This window comes from Fukomys damarensis, unplaced genomic scaffold (genome assembly GCF_012274545.1).
Source record: "Fukomys damarensis isolate Sample0158 unplaced genomic scaffold, DMR_v1.0_HiC HiC_scaffold_19, whole genome shotgun sequence".
Lineage (NCBI taxonomy): Eukaryota > Metazoa > Chordata > Mammalia > Rodentia > Bathyergidae > Fukomys > Fukomys damarensis.
In genome coordinates this window covers 57,431,114-57,442,572 of record NW_022900931.1, presented here as the reverse complement: position 1 = coordinate 57,442,572, position 11,459 = coordinate 57,431,114, and the positions used below count along the sequence as shown (strand labels likewise).

The window sequence follows — 11,459 nt, the reverse complement described above, 5'->3', positions numbered from 1 at the left end:
TTTTTTTTTTTTTTTTTTTTTTTTTTTTTTTTTTTGGTACCAGGAATCAAACTCAGGATCATGTGCTTGTGAGGCAGGCACGGCACCACTGAGCTAAATCCCTGGCCCCTAATTTTAACCTTCTAATTCTTCTTCCTCTGAAATGTTATATATATATATATATATATTCCTTTCTAATTCACCGTATGAAGTAGTACAGTCCCCTTAACTTGCACTGTAGAATAAGAGAACAAAAACACAATTTAATATTTACCTGGAATTCAGTCATTTCTTCTTTCTAGGAAGGGCTAAAACCTGAGGAGACAGACCTGAAAAAGAGTAAAAAGTCATTGTGGGTTCAGAAAATTTCACCCACAAGATAAAGGTGCCCTATAGCAGAGAGATACTAGTAAGTGTAAGGATAATTAACTAGTATGATCATGTGGAGCTTAGGCATGAGGTAGATAGGTACAGGAGCACACATGTGGGAGATAGAATTTATCAATAGCTTTGTGTCATAGAATATATATAGCTTCATGAAAATAGATTCCTAAGAAAATTATGAAACTGACAAATGCTACCTTATTTTTCGTGTTTCAACTCATTTAAAAAAGAAGTGGGAATTTAATTAAAAAACTTGAAATAATTATATTTGGAGGAAGGAATGAAAAGTTAATAACTATGTTATCAGGAATTCTGATGGTAATTGGGCATGGTGACAAACACCTGTAATCCTAGAATTTGGGAGCCTGAGGCAGAGGGATTATTGCAAGTTTGAGACCAGCCTGGGCTACATACTGAGGTCAAGGCCAGCCTGAACTACACAGTGAGACCCTGTCTCCAAAAACAAAAAACAGTTCTTGGACTGAGGATTTAGCTCAGTTGTGCTACCACCTGCCTTGCAAGCACAAGGTCCTGAGTCCAATCTCCAGTACCCAAAACAAACAAACCAAAAAGCCCAGTTCTGATGGTAAGAGGGTTAAACACTTCTTTTCTTTTTATGTCAGGCTGGTTGTAACTTGAGGGTCCAATGTATTTTTGCTTTTTACCTTACAACATCTAGTTAAAAAACTGTTTTACAGGCTGCATCTACTGCTAGAATAAGGACTTTTCTTAGCAATCAAATTGTCAACATTCTAGAAAATGGTGACATCACTATGGAGGGACTTCAACCAGACATCAATGCAGAACTCAGTCTATTCAGAAAGAAAGAAAAAAAAAAGGGGGATCCAGGCTGTCAAATGGAGTGTAGGGTGAGAAACGAAAGGAATTGACTTTCAGTATCTGTACTTATGTACAGGACATGTTCAAGGTTGTGATACTGGGCTTCTTTTACAAGAATGAGGTCTACATATTTACATTTCACCAATAAGAGTGATTCAGAAGAGTGAGTCTCTTGTTGAAATCCAAAATTTCTTGAATGAAAAATATACTCAATAAGGCATGGTTGAGGTCAGGAATTATGTATTCAGTAGTGTATGAAGGTGAGTTAATTATTGAAGGAAATAATAATGTGTTTGAATCAAATTGCTTCTTTCATATAGAAAACCAAACAACTAAAAACAAGTATATCAGAATTTTTTTGGAGAGTATGGCCCCAAGAAAGGAACAATGAGAACTGTCTAGCTACAGAAATAAGATAAGGACGATTCCTAAACCCTTTTGAAATAGTTTAGACATGCAGATAAAAAGACTTACACTGGAAAAAAAACACACTGGTTAACAAATTACTGAGGCTAGTTCATTACCTCTCCACCATCAGTAAGGTTATGTGATACATTTGTTAAATCATTTATAACATTATTCCACTTGAGAATTTTATCCACCTGTAGTATAAATTCTTTAAAATTTGCATGCAGTAAAATTCAGTCTTTGTTTTGTACAGGTTAAGCTTCTGACAAATTAAATGTCATGTATCCACCACCATGGTACCATACATAATAGTTTATTAGCCCTAAATTTCTAAGGTGCTTCTCCTTTGTAGTCATGCTTCCCTCATACCCAGTCCTTGGCAGCCACTGACAAGTTTCTCATCCTTGTTTCTCCTTTTCCAGGGTGTCATTTGGATGGAATCATACAATACGTAGTTTTGGTTCTGGCTTCATTCATGTAACAAAACGCATTAAAATTTTATCCATGTTTTTGCATGAGTCAGTAGTTCATACCTTTTAATCACTGAGGCACCACACTTTATCCACTCATCTGTTGAGGCAGGAGGTGGAACCACTGAGCTAAAACCCCAGCCCCCACTCATCTGTTGAAAGACAAGATTGCCCTTCTAAAATAAAGCTGCTAAGAACATTTCTTGACTGATCTATGTGTGAACATGTCTTCAGTTTACTTGGGCAAATATTTAGATTTGGGATGGCTGGGTAACTGTATTTAAGAAACCACCAAACTGTTTTCTAAAGTTGCTGTGCCATTTTATTTTATTTTATTTTATTTTATTGGGGATGGAATTTAGGACCTTCTGTTTGTGAGGTAGGTGGCAGCACCAATGAGCTAAATCCCTGGCCCTCGTTTTATATGTAAGAACAGGAAAGTATGAGAATTACAGTTGCTCTGCACCATCAACAGCATGTGGTATTGTCAGTGTAGTAATCAGAATGCTAAAATGTGTTCACAATATTCTATTCCTCTAGTCATTAAATCAAATGCTAATGTATATAATGCTGTAAAAAGACTTTACAGATGTAATTAACATTCTGAACTTTAAAAGAGGGAGAGTAGCTGGGCATGGCAGCAACACATCTATAATGCCAGCACTCTAGGAGGCTGAGGCAGGAAGTTTAAGCACAGCCTTGGGAAGATCCTGTCTCAAAATAAATTTTTTAAAGGGGAACTGGGGATGTAGCTCAGTATGAGGCCTTGTATTCAACCACATAGTACTTAAAAAAAAAATAGGAAGAGGATGAGTATCCTGGATAACACAGGTGGGCCCAATCTAATCACATAATCACATAATTCCTTGAAACAGAGCACCTAACTTGGCTGAAATCAGAGATGTGGCATAAGGGGAAATATTAATTGGGGGGGTACTGGGGATTGAACTTGGGTCTTTGCCCTTGCGAGGCAGGTGGTGGCAATGCTGAGCTAAATCCCAGGCCCATGAATGTTTTGAAACATGAAGAAGACTCAACCCACCTATGCTGGCTTTGAGAATGATAAGCCAGTGAATACAAGCAGAATCTAGATGCTGAGAATAATCCCAGGCTCATAGATAGCAAAAAAACAAACAAACAAAAAACTGGATCTCCATATTACAGCCAAATGGAAATGATATCTCTATTAACTGGATTAAGCCTAGAGATTCCAGAGAGGAACACAACCCTGCCAACACCTTGACTGCACCCCTGTGAAAATTCAGTGAACCAGTAAAGTCATGCTGTACCCAGCCTGCTGACCTGTTGAAATTGTGAGGTAATAGTTGTTTTAAACTGCTATATTTGTGGTATTTACAAACAACAGCAATAAAAACCCAAGTTTTCATTTATCTTATATGTAATGATGTTGAGCATATTTTCATATGCTTATCTGAAGTGTCTGTTCAGATCTTCTGTCTCTTAAAAATTAGTTTGGCTTTTTTGAACGGCCAGGAATTTAGTTCAGTGGTGCCATCACCTGCCTCGCAAGCACTAGGTCCCAAGTTCAATCCCGGGTACCCAAAAAAATTAGGTTGCCTGGTGAACTGGGGGTTCTTAATATACTGTATCTTGAATACTGGATTATTGGATATGCAAATTGTGAATATTTTCTCTTTATTTATGATTTATCTTCTCATCCCCAACAGTCTTTTACAGAGGAAAAGTTTTTCATTTTGGCAAAGTCAAATATACTAATTTATTAATCCTGTTCTTTGTCATAGAAGATCTATATATTCTGCAACATTTTGTTCTAGAAGTTATAGGGTTTTTTATTTGTATGTTATCAGGAATCGAACTCAGGACCTTGTACTTGAGAGGCAGCATTTGACAAAATTCAACACCCATTCATGATAAAAACTCTGCAAAAAATTGGAATAGATGGTCTATGTCTCAACTTAATAAAGGCTATCTATGAAAAACCAACAGCCAACATCATATTAAATGGCCAAAAACTGAAAACCTTCACGTTAAAATCAGGAACAAGACAAGGATGCCCACTATCACCACTCCTCTTCGATATAGTTCTGGAAACATTAGCCATAGCAATCAGACAAGAGAAAGAAATTAAAGCAATAAAAATAGGAAAGGAAGAAGTTAAACTGTCATTATTTGCTGATGATATGATACTCTACATTGAAGACCCAAAAAACTCCACCAAGAGACTTCTCAACTTAATTGACACTTTTAGCAGAATAGTGGGATACAAGGTCAACAACCAAAAATCAATAGCCTTCTTGTACACAAACAACAGACTCACTGAGAAAGAAATTAGGGAAATAATTCCTTTCACAATAGCACCCAAAAAAATGAAGTATCTGGGAATCAATTTAACAAAAGAAGCAAAAGACCTCTAGACTGAAAACTACAGCAATCTGAAAAAAGAGATCAAGGAGGATATAAGAAAATGGAAAGCTATCCCTTGCTCCTGGGTAGGAAGAATCAACATAGTGAAAATGGCCATACTACCAAAACGGTTATACAGATTCAATGCAAAACCAATTGAAATCCCAACACTATACTTCACAAACTAGAAAGAAGAATTCAAAAATTCATTTGGAACCATAAGAGACCTAGAATAGCAAAAGCCATCCTAGGCAACAGACACATGGCAGCGGGTATAACAATTCCCAATTTGAAACTATACTACAAAGCCACTATGATAAAAACAGCATGGTACTGGCAAAGAAACAGACCTGAGGATCAGTGGAACAGATTGGAAGACACAAAAACAACTCCAGATGCACTCAGCTACCTCATCTTTGACAAAGGAGCTGACTGTCCCCACTGGAGGAAAGATAGCCTCTTTAATAAATAGTGTTGGAAAAACTGGATCTCAACCTGCAAAAGATTAAAACTAGACCCTTATCTGTCACCATGCACTAAATTAAAATCCAAGTGGATTAAAGACCTAAATATAAAAAAAGAAACACTAAACTCACTGGAGATAAGTCAGGCAGAACTCTGGAAGACATTGGCATAGGAAAAGACTTTATGAACAAATCAAATCCTCAGTAGCACGGGAACTAGCAGAAAGAATCAACAACTGGGATCTCATCTTATTAAAAAGTTTCTGTACTGCAAAAGAAACCATCAACAGAACTAAGAGACAAACTACAATGTGAGAAAAACTTTTTACCAGCTGCTCCTCAAAGGACTATTATCTAAAATATATAAAGAACTCAAAACAACCAGCACCCCTAAATATAAAGACCCAATTCTAAAATGGGCATCTGAAATGAACAGACATTTCTCAGACAAAGAAAAAAAGGCAGCAAGTAAATATATGAAAAAATGCTCCACGTCACTGGTCATTCGAGAGATGCAGATGAAAACAACTCTGAGATTTCACCTCACGCCACAAAGAATGGCTGCTATCAAGAAATCACACAACAACAAATGTTGGCACAGTTGTGGGGAGAAAGGAACTCTTCTCCATTGTTGGTGGGAGTGCAGACTGGTGCAACCACTATGGAAGTCAATATGGAGATACCTCAAAGAATTAGGATTAGAGGTTCCATTTGACCCAGCCATCCCTCTGTTGGGTATCTTTCCAAAAGAACTGAAAGACTCATATCACAGTGATATATGCACATCCATGTTCATAGCAGCACAGTTTGTAATAGCTAAAACTTGGAAACAGCCCATCTGCCCATCAATTGGAAACTGGATAAAGAAGATGTGGTTTTTCCATAAAATGGAATACTACTCAGCCATAAATAATGAGAAAGTAGATTCATTCATAGGTAAATGGGTTCATTTTGAGGATATACTCCTAAGTGAAATAAATAAGTCACACATACACAAATACTGAATAGTTTCTCTGGTGTGAAAAACTAAAATAGTACTCAAGATCCTAACGGGGCAATTAGCAATGTGAAATAGGAAGAAAAGGACCAAAGGTGTAGGGACAGTGAGAAGGATAGGGAAAGGGGAATAAGGGAAAAGGAAAAAAATATGAGAATATGTATAAATGGAATTAAAGTGTTTGAAGGTGGGGAGGGGAGGGGAGGGTGAAGGGAGGGTGGGGACAAGGGGAAAAAATGAGAACCAAGACCTGGCATGTAAAAGTACAAGATCCCAGTAATGAATGTAACTGTACTGTCTACCTAGAATGTACCAATAAATTCAATTTTTAAAAAATTTAAAAAATTTTAAAAGACTATTATTAAACAAGTTATTTTTCTTTTTCTTTTTCTTGAAAAGGACTGAAAACCATTTCTTGCCTTTTCACTGAAAATTAGACCACAACTCCACAAATTAGAAAGTGGGTGAGTATTCCTATTTTCCTAAAATTGAGTGGTAAGGTCTGGGAAAGGTAAGGAAGAGAGAGATCATTAGCTCCTAACAAAGACATGGGGTTGAAATTAATGATCAAATGAGAGCTAACAGCTCAGAGGAAAATAATGATACATTATCTTTCATATATATCTTTCATAATGTTTCATGATACATTATCTATGAATGTTTATTTCAAAGAAAATCTATTTTAAATAGAAATACACTTTTCCAGAATAAAGTCAATAATGAAAACTGTTCATAAACTTTCCTTTGCTTTTAAGGACTTTTAGAGCCCTCAAAACCTCTCCACTCATCTTTGCTAAACATTAAGTAACACAGTTCTCCATTATCAAAACTTTTTATAGACAGGAGGTTGAAGGAGCTTTCTAAAATAGTTGTTCTCCAGGCTTCCTTTCTTCCAAACATGCTCACATAGGTATGTTCCTTATATTTTCTCCCAAATTTATCGTGATTTTTTAAAACTTAAACTACAACCAGGCGTGGTGGTATATACCTATAATCTCAGCACTTGGGAGGCTTAGGCAGAGGAATGCTACAAGTTCAAGGCAATATAGTATAGTGAACTATACAGTGAGTTATATAGTGGGCTATGTAGTGAGTTCAAGGTCACCCTGAACTACATAGTGGGACTTTGTCTTAAAAAACAAAACAAAAAAACTACAAAAATATTGAAGGATCAAGGCAAATGATTCTTGTAAAACCCTTTACCTAGTTTTAGCAATTGCTTTCATTTTGTCATTATTTCTTCTCTTTCCTTTTCTAAAAGTACACATACGAACTTCACCCTTAACTCTTTCAGCTTGTACCTCTAAAAACTAAGAAATTCTCCTACATAAATGCAATGCCATTATCACATCCAAATGCTGAATACTGGTACATCATTATGGCTCATATCTAGGTGTTCCCCCAAAGCTTCATGTGCTCATAGGTGGGGCTTTTCAGAGGTAGCTGAATCTAGGGTATATGATTGTGGATTAAGGGTATGATAACTAAATAAGTCTACTGATTGTCTTACTATAGGTTTGGGTGTGGAAAATGGGACGACCCACCCTGGGTATGTTGGCACCATCCAAAAGGCATGTACTTGAAAGGGATAAAAGGGAAAGGAAGTCTTATTCTTTTTCTCCTTCACTGCTTTGTTACCTTGTGCCTGGCACGTCACAAACTATTTCTCCTCTGTGAAGCCCCTCTGCCATGCCACCCTGCCTTGGAGCCAGCTATGGACTGAAACCTCTACAAACAGTGAGCTGAAATAAATGTTTCCTCCTTTAACTGTGGATATTGTGTCTCGGTGATGAGAAAAGACATACAGCAAAAAAATTTAATATCACTACTCAAATTTCACTCATGATTTCAATAACCTTATTTTTTTTGGTACCAGGGATCAAACTAGGGTCCTTGTGCTTTCAAACCGTGAGGCTGAACCACTGAGCTAAATTCCCAGCCCTCAATAACATTCTTTGAAGCCAATGCTTTTAAAATCCAGGACTTTATTGAGAATTCTAGGGCTGGGGATTTAGCTCTGTGGTTCTGCCACCTGCCTTGCAAGCACAAGGACCTGAGTTCAATCCCCTGTACCAAAAAAATAATAATAACTAAATAAATACTGAAAATTCTATACTCATTAAATGTACTCAAGTAATGCTCCCATCCTTACTTTCTTTCAGTGATTCCTTTTATAATTTCTTTCTGAAGCCTTGTTAGCCTTATTTTTCACCTTCTGAAACTACCAATCACAGATAATTATACATCTTTCTTAAAATATACAAAGCACTTGATCTTTAAGTCACTGTATATCATGTTCCCAGGCCTAGAAACCATCTCCTGATTTCTTTATTTTTTTTTGGACCGGGGATTGAACTCGGGTCCGTGCACTTGCAAGGCAGGCCACCAAACCGCTGAGCTAAATCCCCAGCCCCCCATCTCCTGATTTCTAATCAGCTCCATCTTTTCTTTGACCAATGCTTTCTTGCTATTAAAGAAGTAAAAAAAAAATTACTTGATCACTTGACTGGGAGATCCCACTATACAATCTATTTATACTCTTATACATACCCCACCCCAGGAACTATCCAATCTATCTCCTTAGGACAATGAACCACTAATGGTGTAGACTGCTATTATAGTGTCATGTCTCATGCCCTAGCATGATAACATACATACAAAAAGGTACTGTAATATTTGCCAATGGACTTAAAATAACCACTTAATATGTTGAGGCACTAATGAAAAATGGGAGGATATGGACCAGGGATGTAGTTCAGTGGCACTGCACCTGAGTGGCAAACACAAGATCCTGAGTTCAATCCCTGGTACCAAAAATAAATAAATAAATAGGAGAATAGGTAATGTAAGGAAAGAAATGGAAACTATAAGAAAAATCAAAGGGAATGCTAGAAATCAATTATTTGTTATCAGAAATTCACAATGCTTCAGCATATTCAAGGAAAAAACACTGGTGAACTTTAAGATATGACAACAGGAAACTGCCAAAATGAAACACACAAAAAAAGAAAAATATACTTTATACATTGATTTAGTATAACTGTTATATGTTTTATGTTTTTGCCTATTAGTCTGGTTGTTAATAAGTAGGTATGACAATTAACTTTATAATGACATAAATAAATGAATCTGATGTTAATAAAACAAAAGGGAGGGTGGAGGAAGGGGAAAAAAAAAAGATAGATATTATGTGCCTGTACCAATTCCCTATGATGAATGCGATCATTATATACTACAAACACATACTAATAAAAATTTTAAAATTTTTTAAATGAAAAGAATGAAAGCTACTTCCCTATCTCTCTTGCACAGACAGCTTACCCTCATGATATAGGGTGTTCTTCTTTCCCTACTTTTACTTGGCCCAAACTTGCTCTGCAGAGCCTTTTTTTTTTCTACCGTTAGTAAAACTTTGCTACTATTAAAAAGAGAATAAAAAACAAGACAGAAGAGAACATTTAAACTATGGGATACTATCAAAACATACACTGCATCTGTAGTTGCAATATCAAAAGGAGAATGAGAATAGAAAATATATTAAGTTATACCCGTGAATGTTACAAATTGATGGCTGGCATCTAGCCATAGTTTCAGGAAGCTCAAAGACACCAAGTGGAAGAAATACCAAAAAAAGTCACATGGGTGTCATATTGAACCTAACAACAAAGATGTCATTAAGGAAGCCAAAGAAAAATAATGCCATACCTCTGAAACAACAACGACAAGAATTACAATAGTATTGTGATCAGAAACCATAAATGCAAGAAGAATGGGATAAAATAGTTAAGTGTCAAACAAAAAAAAAACTACCAACCTAGAAATCTCTATCTAGGGAAATTATCCTTTAAAGGTGAAGAAGAAATAAAGGCTTTCTCAAACAAAACCTAAGAGAATTTATCAAGTAGACCAATAGTGCAAGAAACATTAAAAAGTTCTTCGGATAGAAAGAAAATGATAAAGATCAGAAACATTATATAAAGAAAGGAAGGTATCACAAAAGAAATGATGAAGATTGAAGTAAAAGTCTTTTTGGTTCTTTTATTCTAATTGATTTAAAACAATAATATTCATTTAAAGCAATAGTGATAAAAATGTATTGGCTGATTAACCACATGGATAAGTGAAATGAATGACAGAAATGGCACAAGACATGGAAGGCAGGAATTGAGAACATTCAGTTATAAGGGTCCTGCACTATATATGAAGCAATTTTGGTTTTGTTTTGGTACCAGGGATCGAACTAGGGTCCTTGCGCTTGCAAGGCAGATGGCGGAACCACTGAGCCAAATCCCCGGCCCTATGAAGCAATTTTGGAAAGTAAACTTAGATAAGTTAAAATCTAAAATATACAAAATTCTTGGATAACACTAAGAATTTTTCAGAGGTATAAATAATACAACAAAATAGGTGATTAAATGGAATCATATAAAATGCTCAACACACCTGACAAAGGAGGAAAAAAAAAAGAACAAATAGAACACAGAAAACAATCAGGAAGATGATAGCTATTAATCCAACTACATAAAAATTACAACCAGGCATATTGGCACAAGCCTATAATCCCAGTGCTCTGGGAGTCTGAAGCAGGAGGATCACAATTTGAAGCCCAGCCTGGGCCACTCTATAAATCATATAAAAAGTGGGGGTGGTGTGGGGGCTGGAGGCGAAGCTCAGTGCAAAGGCCATAGATTCAATACCAGTATAAAAAACTGTATCAACTATTAATGGTATGAATAAACAAGTAAAGGGATTGTCAGAGAAAACAAGATCCAAATATATATGTCCACAAGAAATACACTTTAAACATAAACAATAAAATAAATTTAAAAAGGCAGGGCTGGGGATTTAGCTGAGTGGCACTATGCCTGCCTTGCAAGTACAAGGTTCTTAGTTCAATCCCAGGTACAAATTAATTAATTAAATTTTAAAAGGGATAGGAGCAACATGAGAAAAACAGGAAGAAAAAGGAATTCTGGGAGTCCATCCATGACTAGAAACAGGGAAAGCTGACAAAAGTTGTTGGAAGCAACCTCGTAAGAACTTTGGAAGACAGTCAAAGGTCACAGCCATTCATATGCATCACCAGGGGAAAGATAACTTAAACACTGTAAGAGATATGTGGGCCATTTTAACCACCCTATTCACAATTCACAAAAGTAACAATCTAAGATGCTAAGAATAATTCAAACAAAAGCATGTAAGAACCCAGTCAAGAAAACTTATACATTTCATTAAAGTTCATAAAAGAAAACTAAATTAAAACATACCATCCCTCAAAATAGAAAAGCCAGTGTGCTAAAGATGCCTATTTTCCTAATATTATCAATAAAAATTAATGTAATTCTGATCATTATTTACTCAACTTGTCAAGCCAATCCTCAAACGTATTTAAGAAATCGGGAGGCTGAGGAAGGAGGATTGCTGAGAGTTGGAGGCCAACCCTGAACTACATAGCAAGACCCTGTCTCAAATCCCCCTCCAAAAATGTATTTAAGATGAAGAGAACTGGAAAAAAATGAGATAAAAAAGAAT

General features: G+C 36.1%; 1 protein-coding gene across 3 annotated transcripts in view; it reads right to left on the bottom strand.

Moving 5' to 3' along the window:
* Znf569 (zinc finger protein 569) overlaps positions 1-11,459 on the bottom strand; it is a 23,419-nt gene that overhangs the window by 7,769 nt on the left and 4,191 nt on the right. For 2 of the 3 annotated variants that reach the window (XM_033765749.1, XM_010631917.2), the window contains exon 2: positions 254-308. The exons of the other annotated variant lie outside the window; for it this stretch is intronic. In XM_033765749.1, the coding sequence (XP_033621640.1) occupies positions 254-268 (15 nt within the window). In that variant the 5' untranslated portion in view covers positions 269-308. The remainder of the gene's footprint in view (positions 1-253; positions 309-11,459) is intronic. 3 annotated transcript variants of the gene reach the window in all.